The 17,581-nt window shown below is 39.4% G+C and overlaps 1 protein-coding gene across 3 annotated transcripts in view; it reads left to right on the top strand.

The window, feature by feature from the left end:
* RASSF6 (Ras association domain family member 6) overlaps window positions 1–17,581 on the top strand; it is a 65,334-nt gene that overhangs the window by 7,779 nt on the left and 39,974 nt on the right. For all 3 annotated transcript variants that reach the window (XM_036021969.1, XM_028507248.2, XM_036021970.1), the window contains exon 2: window positions 2,476–2,573. In XM_036021969.1, coding sequence (XP_035877862.1) covers window positions 2,476–2,573 — 98 coding nt within the window. The remainder of the gene's footprint in view (window positions 1–2,475; window positions 2,574–17,581) is intronic.

Genomic DNA, 17,581 nt, shown 5'->3' with positions numbered 1-17,581 from the left:
TTGTGAGAGTAGATATTTTCTCTCTGTTTTTCTTTCGTTTGTTTTGTTTTTTATTTTATTTTACTTTGTATTGCCATTCTGGAGAAAAAAAAGACATGAAATATCTTCCACACACCCTGCCCCAACCAAAATTATCTGATTCAGAAGGGGAAGAAAGAAATTCCTCCCCCTCTGTTTTTAAATTTTTTAAAAAATGATCTCTTCTCTCCAGCCTACCTCTTTATTCTGGCTATATCCCTTGTGATTCTACAGGCTTGAAGCAATGGTAATCAAATATTCCATTTCTGCAAGATGAAATAACTAGAAATTTTTATACTTAAAATCTCTGGTCATACCTTAATGTCATTTACATGAAGACCTAAAGGAGGTTATTATTCATGTCTGACCACAGTTCCAGAGCCTGAAAGAGACTTCAAGGATGTGACATCATGCTAACTCAACCCTGCGAGTCTGAGCTTGATTTTGGCTGCCTGAGAACTTAAAATTGTGTTTGTGGGAATGGGCAGAGTTCAGCCAGTTTGGATTGAATTTCTGTAATAGAATGAATATGCTTCCTTGCAAAGAATCTCACAGGAGGAAGTTCTTTCTAGAAATACTCCAAAATCAGACTTACCAAACTGGCACATCCTTCCTTGTCTCAGGTCACTTATTTTGTAGTTTTTCAGCTTACCTAGTACAGTTTTCTCCTTTCTTCACACCTCCAAACATTGCTTTAGGATCTCCTCTCTACTCTTGCTGCCTTGTATTCCCCTATTACCACAAAAAGTTCAGTGATTGCAAAATGCTTCTTTTTGAATCATAGAAGACTTTGGGACTTAATGTCTTCTTAGAAAAAATAACATTGAGCTGCAAAGTAAGCAGAAGTTTAAAACTGAATAGATTTTTTCCCCACAAGTCTCTAGAAATTTTATTTTAAGATATAATAACAGTAAGACATCTAATATTTTTAAATAAATTTTTGGAGATTTTACTATAACATGTAACTGGCAAGCCTTCATAAGCATTATTTCAGCTGGGCAAATTCTTCATGTGGCTTCTCATTTTTTACCTTTATACTTCTCAATAAAATATAAGCTGTGCAGCAGCTTTAAACACCCCCACACCCTTGCATTTATACAGAGATGGGACAGGAGGATAGCTTTTAAATCACTAAAACCTGGTCATATCAGAACTGTGGATAAATTGAAAAATGAAAAAGAAATTCTTAGGGTGCATTCCAAATCAAATACCAAAAATTCAGAAATAAGATTCTGTGTAATAGGAGCAATGCCACATTTGGACATACTGGATACACTCACCTCCAGGAGTATAACTAGTGCAGCCATCAACTGTAAGGTGATTACCAGCATAACTTTCATACAGGATTTTTCTAATGAATTTGCAAACCATTAGCATTTATGATGGGCCAACATTGTGGTTTGTGTTGCACTTTCATAGAAACACTGTTCCACCCTGTCTGCCTTTCTCTCTCTCTCTTTTCTCCACAGGGGTCGATCTCTCAGGTTGATTCCCCATGGAAAGGCTGTTCTTCAAGTTGTGCAATATTTCTTCATATGTCCTTTTTGCCATCTTTCATTAGAGACTGTTGAAATTAAATTATATGTTCCTCTTCCTTCACTGCTATTTTCATTAAATTATATGAAGAATATAATTTTCAGTTTAAAATGGAAGGTGATATCAAAAGAGAAAAAAAACAGATTTTTCTCAAAAGCACAGGTTGAGTAATAAGAACAGAGGAAAACACCTAAACATCTTAAAACTTAAATACGTTGGGACTAGGGGAGAGGGGGTGGGGAGACAGAAAAAAAAAAAACATTATTACTTGTTCCCAAAACAAATTATCTTATGAACGATTGTGAAAACTAGGTTTGGAGGATGCCATTTAGAACCTCACTCATAGTGAGTTGTACTTAAAATTCTGAACTCCAAGCTTATCTTCTTATAATTAAAGATTTTGGAGAACATCTCATTTGTTCTCAATAGTAATTCTCTCAGACATAGAAAAAATCCTTAAAAAGAATCTTAGCATGGACTGATTTATAGAAAATCAAAATTTTTCATCTGTACTACCTTTTCTAAACTGCAAAAACACCATTGGTGAAATGGGAAAAAGTGGAGGCCTTGACGACACTCGGGTCTTGCTTCAAACCATCTGTTCCACTGCTTACTAAGCATTTGCAATGGAGGCAGTGCATCCACACCTGGCAGGGATGGTCTGAGGATTAAACGAGATAAGGTCTATAAACTGGCTCACATACCAAGTGTGAGATCCATAGCAGGCAAATGCTAAAAAATATCTTCTCTTTCCTTCCCTCCCCAACCCAACCCTTATGCCCATATGTGAAACACTGCTTGAACACTCCCCTCAAATACTTCTACACACCAGGCACACAACAAAAAAATTCAATTTAAGTCAGAAACAGGTTTATGAATGCATCAGAAGGACATACCACTAACATTATTCTAATGTTTTAGGGTACCTTAGATGATCTCAGAAAGGGGGACACGATGACTATGATGGCTCACCAGTCCTCTTCTTGGATCTTCGTCAATGAGAGAACATTCCTTACCGGGTAACTATATGCCTGTCTTATATGTTTTCCTAGTTGCCAGTCATGTGTAGATTATACCCCAGCAGTATGCTATTCTAAGCATGATATATGACCCACAAGATTAAAAATAAGAATCACCAGTTGAGACATTAAATGAGAAGTTGAATTACATGTTCCTAAAGACTGCTAAACCATAGCCTTTCATAGAAAATCACTCACATTTCATAAATGTGGTCTAATTTCACTAAAGGCTAAATTTACTCTTTAGTAGTTGGTACAATTCTCAGGCAACATTAAATAGAGGACCTAATGTTACACGTAAATGATTTATCCAAAGAGTTAGCCCTGGAGCCCACATAGGGTTTTTTGTCCTCTCCTCTCTCTCTCTTGTCCTGAGGACACACTTGATTTTGACTATTTCTCTCTAAGCATTAGGTTATGTGATATATGGCCAATATCCACAGCTATTTTTTTTATACACAGCAAATAGCATCTTGTGTTGCTTTGGTGATAATGGAGTAGGGATGCAAAAATTATCAGAGAAAAGATGAGAACTGAACTTCACTGAGCTAGGGCTGCAGCCAAGGAAGGAAAAGATTAAATGCTAGGCAAAAACAAGTGGCACCAGAGCATGACCCATGTCTTACAAGAAACAGAAACCCAGACAAATAAATGAGAGAGGGGTGTGGATGAAAATGATGCAGAACTGGGAAATGGGAAAGCAGAAGGAACAAATATGGTTAAAAATGGAATTAAAGCCACAGGTGGAAGATAGCATGAAGTATAAGAATAATGAAGAAGACGTAACAGAAAAGATAATGGATTCATTTATTCACTCCTCAAATACTTATTTACTGCTTTCTATGGACAGGTACTCTCTTTGATCCTGAGCATTCAGAAATGAACCAAACAAAGATTTTACCTTTATGGGTTTACCTTCTAAAAAAGAATACAGTAGTCCCCCTTTATCCATGGTTTCATTTTCCACAGTTTTAGTCAGCTGCAGTCTGAAATATTAAACAGAAACTTCCCAAAATAAACAATTCATAAATTTTAAATTGTGTATCATTCTGTGTAGTGTGATGGAATCTCACCATCCCACTCCATCTTACCTGAGACATGAATCATCCTTTTGTTCAGCATGTCTAGGCTGTGTAGGCTTCCCACCCACTGGTCACTTAGTAGCTCTCTCACTTACCAGGTAAACTGTCCCAGTACTATAGCACTTGTGTTCAAGTAGCCCTTATTTTATTTAATAATGGTCCCCAAACACTAGATGAGTGATGATGGAAATTCAGATATGCCAAAGAGAAGCCATAAGTGCTTCCTGCAAATGTAAAGGTGAAAGTTCTCAATAAAGAAAGGAAAAAAAATTATTCTGAGGTTGCCACAATCTATGGTAAGAAAGAACCTTTCATTCATTAAATTGCCTAATTTATAAATTAAACTTTATCATAGGTATGCATATATAGGAAAAAGATAGTATATATAGGGTTTGGTACTATCCACAGTTTCAGGCATCCACTGGGGGTCTTAGAATGTATCCCTCACAGATAAGAGAGGACTATTATATAGTCAATATGTTAAAATAAATTAGTAAAAATATATATTATTAAATGCTGAAAGGTATTAAACATAAAAATAAAGCAAGAAAGGGAGCACCGAGTGCTGGGAGAGGAGTGGCAGGTTGATATTTTATATAAGATAGCCAGGGGACTCCTCAGTGAGGAAGTAACAATAAAAACCTGAAGGAGGTGAAGGAGTGAGCTGTGCAGATAACTGGCTGGGAGCATCCAGGCAAAGGGGACAGACAGCAAGTTCACAGACCTGAGGTTGGCACATGCCTGTGAGGGAGGAGGAAGCAGGTGTGGAGAAGCGAAGTGGGAAGGACAGTAGAAGAAGAAGTTAGACACATAATGGGGCCAGACCTGGAGGGTCTCAGAAGCCGTCGTGAGATGCCACGTTTCCCACTTACACAATGTGAAACCATTGAAGAATAGTGCGTACATGGGAAACTGGGCCAGTCTGGCTGTTAAGAGCAGACTGAAGAAAGAAGCAGAGTAGAAGCAGAGAAACTATCAAGGAGATGATAGTCCAGGATAGAGATCCCTGTGCCTCTGACACAGGTGGCAGCAGTGGAGATGGTGGGGGGAAAGGTCAGATTCTGGATATGTTATGAAGGAAGTGACAATAGAATTTCCTGAAGATTTTCATGTGCAATATGAAAGAAAGAGTAACCAAGGATGATTCCAAGGGTTTTGGTCTAGAAGAGTAGAGTTACAATTTTCTGCTATTATAAAGACTATAGGAAGAGCAAGTTTGGGGTAGGAGTTCAGAATGGTAAGATCAGGAAAGAAATAAGTGTAAGCGGAGAAGATTCAAGATCGAAGGTTAGAAAAGGATGAAATAAAGTTGGAAAAACAGAAAACAAGAAGGTAATAAAGAAGTATGTTGGGTGAAAAGTAAGCAAAATGACTGTGGAGACTGAGCAGAGAGGAAGAGCAGTAATGTACTGGGTAATACAGCAGGTTGTGTGTGTGTGTGTGTGTGTGAATGGTCTGCCCAGAAGGTATCCAGCCATGAAAAATGGAGACATTTATTAAAGAAAATACAAGATACAAGAAACATTGTACATAGGATGATGATACCTCAGTCCCTTTCAAAGTAGGCACCTTGAGACCTCACATAGTTCTCCCAGTTGCCGTCAGGTGCCTGGTCATATTTTCCTGAGTCACATCGATGGTATGAAATCTCTTGCCTTTCAAAGGTGACTTTGGTTTTGGGAAAAGCCTGAAGTCACAGGGCACCAAATCTGGGCTGTAGCAGGGCTGAGTCACCAAAAGACTCTGCAGAAGATGTGATGCATGAGCGGGCACATTATTGTGATGAAGCTGCCAATCACCAGTTGCCCATAGCTGTGGCCTTCTAAATCATGCAAATAGTTTCTGTTAAGGAATGTTCAAGCTTAATGCAAAATTTGGTGTGGATTAGTTGCTCTACTCATTCAGTCATTTTTAATTTGACAGCCACACAGTACACATGCTCACTCAACAGCATCTACTGTCTCCCACTGACTAGTACAGTGAAGGTGTCATTGTTGATGCATGTGCATTCCAGTCCACTCTCCTTCATGGTCAGTTTACATCGATGTTGTGCAAACCATTCTCATTATACTAACAATGGCTGCAGTTTTTCTGGAAAGACCTTGTGTGTATACAAGGTCTGTCCAGAATATATCCGGCCATGTAATATGAAAAATAGAGGGAAAAAACATATATATTACTCACCACATATATGTCATTTATAATATATATGACAACACCTTGAGATGTCAGGGTAACTGAATGAATAAAACCACTTCAGGATGTCAAGATAACTGAAGCACTGGTGGTGATGGACATATGAGGGGAAGAAGGAAGTTGAGGAGTTATAAAATTGAAATTAAAAAATGAGAAATTCATTTTTTAAAATATTAAGTGCAGATGACTGACAATGAAGGTCAGGGAAGGTAGTTCTCCACATAAATAAGAAGATAAAAGGGACGGAAGTTCCTAGAGACTGATAAGAAATGGACATGGTAACAAGATGGGCATTGTTGGGAGGACCAGAAAGATGGCAGTTTGGGAAGAGTGAAAGGAAAAGGAAAAGATGGAAAAGAGTTGAGTGATCTGCAAGAGAAGTAGGAGGCAAATGAAGTTCAAGGTAGGATGATGGAAATGATGGGAGAGCTTGTGAATAAAAGCTAAGAGCCCCCAAGAGAGTGACAGAAGGGGAAGAACAGGGTGAGAGCCCTACCACATTTGCCTCCTCCCAAAAAAATTACGGAAGGAAGAGAGGTGTTTCCAAAGACAACAGCCTTGAGTCTACTCTGGTGTTCATTTTTGCCTCAGTGCCTTTTGTGCTGTGTAAGTTTAATCAACTGGAAAACAAATTTAAAAATTACCATACCAGGAGGAAAGTTCAGAGAAGGAAAAGCACAGAGCATAAGAAAAGAATGTGCAAAGCCCTGTACATATTGTCCTCTTGTTCAACTCTGCATGACTCAGTTCAGCTCGTGAAATCATGACTCCCATCTGCCCCTGCCAGTGCATTGCTAAATTGCTCCTGGTCCCACCTCTCAGGTTACAACCGCTGAGGGTACAACCATTGTCCCTTAGTCACTTTAGCTCTGACGCAGCAGCTCTACCTCCTGAATTCCTGAGGAAGCAAAGGCCTTTCTCACTCAAATCTTTAGATTTACCCATACAATCAGATTAAAATATACTCTAAACAGGTATGAGGTCACCTCCCTCCACAGTCCTCTGTCTGCACACCCTGGCATCAACCTTTCTTCCCTGGAAAAAGCTCAAGACAATGTCACAGAGAAGCTCCTGTGGCCTCCCTGACTCCTGTCTGCTCTTAGGGGCATTCCTGTCCTGGCTAACTCCCGTCATCGGTATGCATGCATTTCCCTTTATTTTCTAGGTTATTTATCCCACTGGTCCTTTCTCTAGAACAGTTTTCTTACACCTTTATAGAGCTCCTAGTTCAGTTCTTATAAGCTTCATGTCAATCTCACTGTAGCTGTGAGCAGCCAATGGTAACGCCTGCCCTGGATCGCCACATTCTCTTCTTTTGTTCATCTGTGAAGTCAGAATGTGAAAATCACAAATTTTCACTGACAGACGCTAGAATTTGCTAAGTCAACTTCTGTTTCTTTTGTAATATTTTGTTTCCCAGTCTCAGCTTTTCACTTTCCCCTTGAAATCCTCCCTGAACTGCAGTGAGAGTTTAATTAGCCTGGGTTGATTACTTTGTTCTTTTAAAATACTTATTTCCAAATTATCAAGTATGATGATTTGATAAATTATTGTATTTTATATATTAATATTTTATGTAATTGTAAAAACTGAGAAAATATAGAAACATACAGATTAAAAAATGAAGATTATCCATAATCTCACTACTGAGGAAACATATACACTATTTAATCTTGTCACATTCCCCATCTAGTAAGGATTATATTTGCCATAGTTGAGATCATACTGTATCTTGTTTTACATACCTGACATTATATTAGAAATATTATTATTTATCATTAAAAATCTTTCTAAAGGTGACTGTAATGATATCATAGCATTCAATGACACAGAAATATCTTAATAGAGTCATTCCTTTAATTTTGACCCTCAAGATGGCTCTCACTTTTTGAATACACAAGGGCTAGTTCACAGAAGTGGAAATACTGGATCAGAGTACAAATAAATGCAATGTTATCGCTACAAAAATGAGCTTTCTGAAAACGTTCGATGAGTTTTCTGTCTCACCAACAGCTTAAGTCCCTGGACGCGTCTTCATTGCCTCCTAGCAGATGTGTGGTATCCCGAGGCACAGCGTAGAAACCCTTCGAGGGTCAGCCCCAAGCGTCTTTGGCATCCTGTTTCCCAAGGTGGGGCATCTGGGTGATTTTAAGTGAAACATAGATCATTGATTTTTATTTGGACACTCAAGGAAAATATTAGAGAAGTATATTGCACACATGAAATTTTTGATTTTACAAACATTATTGCTCATGATGAATAAAACTCTTGCTTAAAAAGAGGATTCAATTAGAAAAACTTTGACAAAAGATGACACTTGGAGTTACCCAAAGTCAGGAAGACAGTACATGAGTAATTAGTTCGAATAGCACAGCCGCAGCTCTCAGCCAGAGTGTGTTAATCACTTTCCTACAAAATAGCCTAACAGCCAGCACTCGACACTGTTTTCCACCTCTGAAAATGCTTTTATAAATACTTTCTAATAATCAGGAATATAATAGGAGGAAGAAAACTAACAAAATTAAAGAATCTATATGCCTTCCCACTTTATAATTAGCCTGCAGTAAATATGTCACAATGAAACTATATATTTTTAGGAAGATATTTCCAAAGAAATATCTGTAATTATAGTGACCCTTATTTGGTGTCACATGTTTAATGGAATGAAATGAGGACTTATAGTTTATCTTCTGTAACCCAGAGCTGCTTTCACACCCTACTATCCATGTATTAGTTGGAACTCCAGATGGCAAAGTAAAACATAGTATTTATACAAACACCTGACTTGAAGTCAGCATTGCCCAAAATGGGGTCCCTGAGCCACCTGCCTCCTAATCAGAGGCTTCTGAAAAATGCCGATCCTGGGTTCCTCCCCAGAACTCTGTAGGTGATTCTGATGCACAGTGAAGTCTAAGAGCCACTGCTTGGAGTAGGAAAGGATGAAAGTCTGAGGACTTCAGACCACTTGGAACAAAAAAGTTCTTGGAGCCTAGGGCAGTCTTTACAAAGCAATGGCCAGAAACATTAAAATCATCACTGACCACCAATGACATTTAACACGGCCCGAATCTGGCAAACACCTTCATTGACTTATTCACTTAACATGTAGTCATTCAGCTTCCCCTCAGTACCAGTCATTGTCCTAGCAAACAAGACAGATTTACCAACTTATTGAGGGATTTTTATTTTTTTCCACAGACATACACAAAAATAATGGAAATTAATACAAAAATTAAATCTGCTTGATGGAAATTTTAGTTTTAGCCAGTTTCATAAGAACTACATGTGATCAATAAAATGAAAGGTTTTAATATTAATAGCCCAGTAATCAACATAAAATTTGTCTTACTACCAGGTGAGAATTCTGAATTTAGAAACTTCTTTGAGCAAAGGGTGTTGGGCATATGTTAGCTTCATGATCACAGGACTAAGTTCCAGTTGCTGTTTCATTGCCCAGGGTCCTCACTACTCTGTTGTTTCACCTGGTTAATATTCAAAGGGAGCTGGTTTCTTTAAAAATGGTTTTGCATGAATGCTTTTGAAGTGCTTTCATTTTAAGTCTTAGGCTGAAACCAGGGCACTTTGGAGGTAAGTAAATGCCAACCCTGTGCTTGAAAAAAAAGTGTGAATTCAGTGTTTGAGTGCAGATTGGATTTCACTCTGGAAAGCTGTGAGACTCTTCCTCCTGCTTGGGAACCTAATACAAACCCTCGCAGGCTGCCACCTTTCCAAAGGCAGCCCACGAGGCACATGCACATTCCTGTCCTTAGTAAATAACTTTAATTAGCATGATGTAATAAATTTTAGCAGAAAGTGCATTATTCCAAACAGTTTCTTTTTTCAAGTGTGTTGGCCAGCACCCTTTGCTGAAACAAAGGAACCCGCCACCTGTACCTCTGAGCACAAATTCAGCACAAAGAACCAGTGTTCAGAAGCTGCTGCTACCTGGCCAGGAAAGCCTGAGGGCAATATTTGCCAAGTTCATGGCCAGGACCTTCTCTTGAGCACAGGAACTAGAGCACACACTGCGAGCCCCAGCGTGCCCTGCCTGTAGGTTTAGAAAGAGAGAGCACCACTTCCCTGAAGGCCGCTTGAGGTCTCTGATAAAGGGGGAGGGAGCCAGCCCTCTCAGACATAAGGAGTCAGGATTCTAAAATACGTCAGGGAGAATGTTTGATTCATGTTTAGAGCCATGTTTTTTAAGAATGACAAATTTTTTTCTATGAGAAGATTGTTTTTAAAAATTTATTTTAAAATTCTTATTATTTATGTTTGATGACCTAGTGAACACAAAAAAAAATCATTAGGAGAATTGAATCACATTTGTTACTGTCACAATAAGTCCATAATGTACCCCCAGATGTGTGAAAAAGTTCACTTTTAAGCTTTCTTTATATCAGATATTTTTCAATGAACATATATTGTTAATAGTCATTAAGCTTAGCATTATGACTGTTATTCCCAGTAAAATATATTTATTTCACATTTATCTATTTCACTACTTCAATCCATTAATAAACAATAAGATCTGTCCGAGATAAACTAAAAATAGTTCAATAGAAAGTCGGATAAAAATAAAAATTTAAAGAATCTAGAAATATATTAACTGAGAGTTTACTTGAATTTCTGGATATGTTAGTTACATGGATGGAAGATTTTTTTCTCTTTAAAAATGGGCCAGGATTTAATTTTCCATATTTGATTCCCTAAATAAATAATTACTGAGCATCCTGCAAGCCAGAAGCTGTACTAGAAGGTGGGGTATGGAATTTTGAGCAAAAACAGACAAGGGCAGTCTCAGGACTGATCTCCAACTTGAGCCTTTATCAGAATCACTCAGAGAGTTTATTGAACTAAAGATTGCTGGACCCCATTCCCAGAGTTTCTGATTCAGTAGGTCTAGGTTGGAGTGATCATTTGCCTAACAAAATCCTAGGTGGTGTAGACCCTAGGTGCTACTGGTCGGGGAAACACACTTTGAGAAGCACATGTCTAAAGGCCTGACAACAAACTGAGGGTAAGTGTTCAAAAGGAAAGGAACCCAGTATTAGGAGAGAATAAGGACCTAGCTTAAGCAGGAAGGGTCCAGAGATATGAAGGAGGATGGAGCTGGCAAATTTAAGGGAGTGAGCAGGAGAGCATTCCTAACTCTGAGAGTCAGCCCAAAATGTTTACTGCCAGAGGAAACAGTTCCAGCAAGTGAAAGGTACTCAGTGTGGCCAAGGTACTGGATGTAGGGAAAAGTGTCTTGTGAAAGGAGGCTAAAGAGGAAGAGATACCAAGCGGGACTTTACCTGTTGTGATCAGGATTAGGGGGTTTTATCCAAGAGCAATGGGAACATTTAAGGATGTTAAAGCAGATGATATGATGAGATGTGTTCTATATACTCTGTACAGAGTATGCAGAATAGCTGGAGGATGCTCAGAAGAGAAACAAGGTGGTTGTCTAATATATATGTTCTCAAATGGAAGGAGAATCAGTGGTCAAAGCCATGGCAGCATCACAGAACAGGGAGGTAAGGAAAGCTCCTGTCTGGCTCACACTCACAAGGATGGCCCTCAGGATCCATGACCACTGTTGTGCTTCAGACACTCTTGTGACAATCCCAACAATCCACGAGACTGAAAGGCATATCAGCAAAATAACTGAAAGCCTTCATTAGCAGACTAGATAGACGTCGTTTCCCCATCCCAAAGGAACAAAGGGCATCAGACTGTGGAATCCAGCCCGTCATCCTTAGCAAGCACAAAACCTCCAGCTGTTCACACACAAAGGGTGTATTTTACAACCAGCCTGCATCTGTTCCAATAAGGACTGATATTGCATGGCACAACAGTGTTTACTTTTCAACTAGCTTTAAAAAAATCTATAAGGCATGTGCTAGAGAAGCCTGAAATGAAAATTTAGTTCATGGAAAAATGAGAAACAACACCCCTCAATAGAAGTTGGATACCGATCTCATTGCTCCATTCCCTCATCTCTATACCCTGCCCTGCAGCAAGTGCAATCAGCTCCATCTCCGAAATCCAATCACTTCTCACCATCTAGTCCAAGCTACCAGTATCTTTTGCCTGGATGGCTGCAACCACCTTGCAATTGGGCATCCTGCTTCCATTCTCTGTCCCTACAGTCCATTCTCCCCCATCAGCCAGAAGTTCCCTTTACAATTAAGTCACAGCATCTTGCTTAAATCCTTAAAGGTTTCTATAGAAGAATCCTTACCAGGAGGCATCTCTAAGGCCCAACATGAGCTAGCCTGGAGGACCTTTAGAACCTCATCTTGAGCCCCTCTTCCCCTCTTATTTCCTTCAACCAGGCCAAGCTTAGTCCTGCACACAGGATGCGGCCCACATCCCACGCCTGGAACACTCTCCCTGGCTCTTCATGGCCAGCTCTTTTCCATCACTGAGGTTTCTGGCTAACATTTCGGGCCTCCTGGTGGCCCTGTCTAAAACGTCCTCTTCAGTGCACTGCATCACGTAATCTTGTGTTATTGTTCTCCTGGCACTTATCCCTCTGTGAACTTACTGTGTTTCTTCATTTGTTCTTCTGTTCTCTTCTGTCTTCCTCCTGCAGAAAGTAAGCCCCGTCACTGCAGGGGCCTCATTGGTTGTACAGATTACAGTGCCCCCAGCATCTATTATGTAATCTGCTACATAGTAATTCTTCAGTGAATTTTGGGTGGTTTTGAATGAGAGTAGCAGTAACCTACCTCAAAAAAAACAGAGTCAAGAATTTAATATTTAGACTTGACATGTGTTCCCTTAAATACAGATTCATATCTAGGAGCAAGGTGATTACCTACATCAGGGCTTCTCTCAATGTTCATGTGCATGCAAATTTCCTGGGGATCTTTGTTAAAATACAGATTCTGATTTCTAATAAGATGTCTTCCAGGTGTCCCAACACTATTTAGATAGGAGGCACTCTTAAGTCCGTGATAGCGGAATAATGACCCCTCAAAGATGATCCCCTAAAGCTATGGCTATTTTACATTACATTGGCAAGAGGGAATTAAGATTGCAGGTGGAATTAATTTTCCTAGTCAGCTGAGATTAAAGCCAGTGTAATCATAAAGGAGCGATTTGAGAAGAGCCAGTGTCAGAGTTTTGCTGGTGAGAATGACTCAAGGGCCAGTGCTGGCGTTGATGGCGGAAAAGGGAGCCAGAAACCAAGGAATGTGGGCAGACCCTGGAAACTGGAGAAAACCAGGAGATGTCCTCTCCCCTAGAAACTTAGGAAGGAATACAGCTCTGCTGACCTGCACTTTGACCTAAAAAAGCTATAAGCTACTATACATATTTGTGCTGTTTAAAGCCACTAGGTTTGTAATAATTTGTAACAGCAGCAATAGGAAACTAGAACAAACATCCTTGCAAGAAGGTCTGAAAGTACAGGGTTCTTCCTTCAGTAACAGAGGAGGGAGAAGCAGGTGTGTATGGGCTAGTTACTTGTAACTATTAGAGTTTTAATTGGAATTACCACCTATTTTAACCTGCAATCTGCCAGTAAAAAGACTTACTTTTCCCTAAAAGAAAATATCGCATTGATTCTCAGGACCCTAACATCTAAAAGAAAAGATTTCAACACGTGAGCCTAGCAGCATCAAAATCACCTAGGAGCAAGTTAGAAATGCATATTCCCAGGACCCATCCCAGACATACTGAATCAGAAACTTTGGGAGTGCCACTCACAATCTGTGTTTCAACAAGTCCCTCAGGTAATTCTGGTGCTAGCTCTGGTGTTAGAACCACTGGTCTAACATTAGCACATGTACCACTGTGTTTCATGTTGTCCACACATACAGAACATAACATTGTTTTGTAACTTTTACAGTGTATTTTCTTGGGCATTAAATGTTTACCTGTTCTTTCCAAAAGAGTCAGCTACAACAACAAACAGGTTTGATTTCACCAAAGCAGAAGTAGTTTCAAGTCCCTGCTGTGGATTAGAATAGAAATGTAAAGATTGGTACTGATTTGCATATGGTGTTAGGGGTCCAGAGACCATACCTCTTTGCGTTTCAGGCCAGAGAAGATTATAAAGCATAGATTTTCTTCATGCTTCTTCCCTGTTCACAAACTTCTTTCACAAAAACCTTTAGATGCCAGACCACAGAGGGAGAGGGGTTAGATAAGTGTCTACTTTCATCCAAGGTTGTTGGAAAATACACTAGTGTGTCAAAGTGTCAAATACTGATATTTACTCTTATAAAGGGATTCTCTTAAAAAATCAGGTATCAGATCTAGAGCACATTCCTGTTTTCTTCAGAAAACTAGTACTTTAATAAGTGATACAATCTTTCTTTGCCTCTCCCATTTTATCCCCTCATCCATGTCTAATCAAATGTAGTGACATGTTTGGACTAGCTAAAGGCATTCTCTTAAACAGTGGAGTTTTTATAATCAAAACACATTTTAAGTGTTTTTCTTTGTTTTGTATTTATTGGCTAGCCATTACTTCAAGTTTCTTCTTAATACTGTAAAATTGTTCCTTACTCTTTTTGTTCTTATCTGAGTCTAGGAGTTGTGGGCCTGAGAGAAGCCCACACTCGCATCGGCTAACGGCTCTGGGGCAGAGCTCTACAGTCCGGGGCGGTGTTTTACAAGGGTAACCTTGAAAAGGTGAACAGAAGGCCCCGAAAACACGAAAGTTACAAAATGGCTAAAAGCAGCCCGAGGGTGGGTTTTGTGGAGGAGACAGACGGGTCTGGTCCTGATTAGATTATAAAACTTCCAGATTCTTCTCTTTCCACTCCCTGCTCCCTGCCCCGCCCTGCCCCAATTTTTAAGTTATCAGTTGTCCATGCCGAAGGGATGGTTAGGGTCTTAAGACAGAACTGCTTAGAAGAACAAAGCAAACAAATCACAGGTGCTCTCACCACAACCAGCAACAATAATTAGTGATAGCCTTACCAAAAAGTTGCTAGAAATGTTGGAAACCCTTCCTTTTCAAAAAGGGCAGCTCCTTCAAAGGAAGTCGGGAAGAGTTAGGCAAATTTGGAGCTCTCTGGTTATTTAGGTTTTGCAATGTCACTTCCATCAAGATAGTCACGCTCTTTCCTCTCAGGTTTCAGACTGTGGAACCCAGTCCCCTCATTTGCAATGGAAATGTGAATAACCTACTTTGCTAGCAGGGGAAGGTCTCCATGCAAAGGTTGAAAGGCATTCTTTCCTCATTGTCTGAGGCAGGAGCTGAAGCCTAAGGCAAAAATGACTTGGGGCTGTGGCCACTTGTGGAAGAGGGGCTGCAAAGGTTGCGATTTTAATTCCCGAATTCAGGTTGACAGTAATGAAGGGTAAAGTGGGTTATGAGAATTCTGCTACTGCTTGCAGATGTCAGAAATATGGAATGATGTTTTGTTTCGGTAAATATGTTCATGATGAGCCTGCACTTATTCTCCGTTCTCCTCTCTCCTGGTTCCACATTTCCCCAGACATAGAGGCACTTATATTATGTTTTTATGGATGCAAAATTGTGAAAGCATTATGAATGTATTATGCACTTATTATATAGACTGTGGGAGGTGTAAGAACTACAACATGTCAAATAAAAATTACAACCTTAATTCTCAGCAAATGATCGTTGTTACTTTTACATATTTAATTCCTAGTTATTTTAGAAAGTATATACATAAGTTTAAGTTGCTTTTTGAACCTAACATGCAGTTGTTAATCTCATTGCTAACATTTAACGTTATGAACAAAATCGTTTGTGAGAGGATACTTTTTCGGAGAAGAAAAAATTGTAAAAGAGCAAGTTAGCATTTTTATTCTGCCTCAGTTTTTCATCTCTTTGAAGAGACTCTTTCATATACTTTAGACTCTTGCTCTTAAACAAGGCAACACACACAGTGGAATGTTCTTCCCAATGCTGCTCTCATGCTGCCCGATTTGGAGCCTGAACATTTTCAGCAAGACTCCAAGAGGCAGAAGTGACAAAAAGTCAGGAAGCACAGTCATAGCCAAACATGCCTTTGGTGGCTACATTGGACTGTATTTTCCTCTGAAGTTTAATTTGTCATGTGGAAGTCTCTGAAGTTTGTGTTGGAATACAACATACAACAGTATTTATGGTTTGCCTTCAGTGAATCCAAATTGTAAGAATCACTTAGGAAAGAATGGGACGTGGATTTTTGGTTTCCAGGAGAGGAATCCAATATCCACTTAATTATGCCATAAATCATTGGTAAAACAAGAGATAGGGCTGTTATTACATGTAACATTTGCCATCAATTTTATCTACATAGGGCATAATTCACTTTCACACATCCTGCTGTCCAATGTCCATACATATCAGAGCTTTATAAAATCCAATAAAAATGGTTTTCTTCCGGGCAACTAAATAGCATGATAAGATTGAGGAACTAATTTCTTGCTAAGTCTGTTTTTCACAGCAAACATCAGAATGTGGGTAATTCCCATCTGCTGAGCAGCTGCAATTCAGACCACAAAGTGCAAAGTACACATAAGCATTCTACACTTAACACTGGATCTGTTATTACTCATTAAAACTGAGCTGGGAGCCTTAAAGGAACAGGAGCCCTGCGCTCTCCTCTGTATCTGTCCTCTACACCTGTCACCCATGTTAAGTCTCTCCCTGGGTAGCACTCTTCCAGAGACCTCAATGAGGAATTCTGGGTGTCCATCAGCATCTATCAGGATCCTCTCTCTGCACTGACAGAGAGCAGTGCCAGGGTCTGTCCAGGGTAAGATTATGATTCTGTGTTCATGTAGTTAGATATCCAGCTTACATGGAAGTTTGCCATTCCCTAGTTTTGTAAAAACACTATCTAGATTATTTACTGTGTGATGTTTTCTAAAGAATATCCAGATCTTAGAAAGTCAATTTTTATATATCACACATAAAATGTACATGCTGTTTGATTGAACCTATAGGGTGAATTCTAAGCTTTTTAAAATGGTTCATGAGCTTCTTATCTGCTTCTTCAGCTCATTGCTCACCACTCTCCATTTTACATGTCACACTCAGAATCCCAGCTCCTTGAGTTTTCTCCACAACCACTATAGAAAGAGCTACCTGTCCTTGTTACTGTTTACTTTGCTTGGTAAGCTCCTCACTTCTTCCTGATTTAATTCCTACCCTCCAGAGTTTGCTATACATCTATTCCTCCAAGCTCTCACTCACCCTCACAACATGACTGAGGCCTCTTGATTGTGCTCACACAGTGAATGCATGAATGAATGACCACTAGTACAGGTGTTCTGTTAGGGGACATGATGTGAATCAGTCAGCAGATGGTCAGTCTAACAATAACATTTCAGCTCCTTGTGTTCCTAATGCCAACAAGTCAACTTAGAATGTTCAAGCTACATTTTATTCTGTGTTGTATTAGACCCATTGTTTCATCAGCTGTATAAAGGGATCATCTTTAAAAGGGCCTCTGGTCAGAGCATATAATTGAAATGTGATAATCTTTTAGTGTTTGGTATGCACTCCCCATTGATACAGTTAACTTCTTCAGCTAACTTCTGAATATTCTTTGTTAATTCCTCACTTCATTGCACCACTAACTTACCTAGTTTTATTTCTTTTTTTTTTTTTTTTTTTTTTTAATATATTTTATTGATTATGCTATTACAGTTGTCCCATTTCCCCCCTTCTCTCCCCTCCCCCTTGTACCCCCCTCCCAGCCACATTTCCCCCTCTAGTTCATGTCCATGTGTCATACTTATGAGTTCTTTAGTTTCTACATTTCCTGTACTATT

This window comes from Phyllostomus discolor, chromosome 1 (assembly GCF_004126475.2).
Source record: "Phyllostomus discolor isolate MPI-MPIP mPhyDis1 chromosome 1, mPhyDis1.pri.v3, whole genome shotgun sequence".
NCBI classification, from domain to species: domain Eukaryota; kingdom Metazoa; phylum Chordata; class Mammalia; order Chiroptera; family Phyllostomidae; genus Phyllostomus; species Phyllostomus discolor.
The sequence above is the reverse complement of the archived record's forward strand: the minus strand, read 5'-3'. Positions and strand labels throughout refer to the sequence as shown.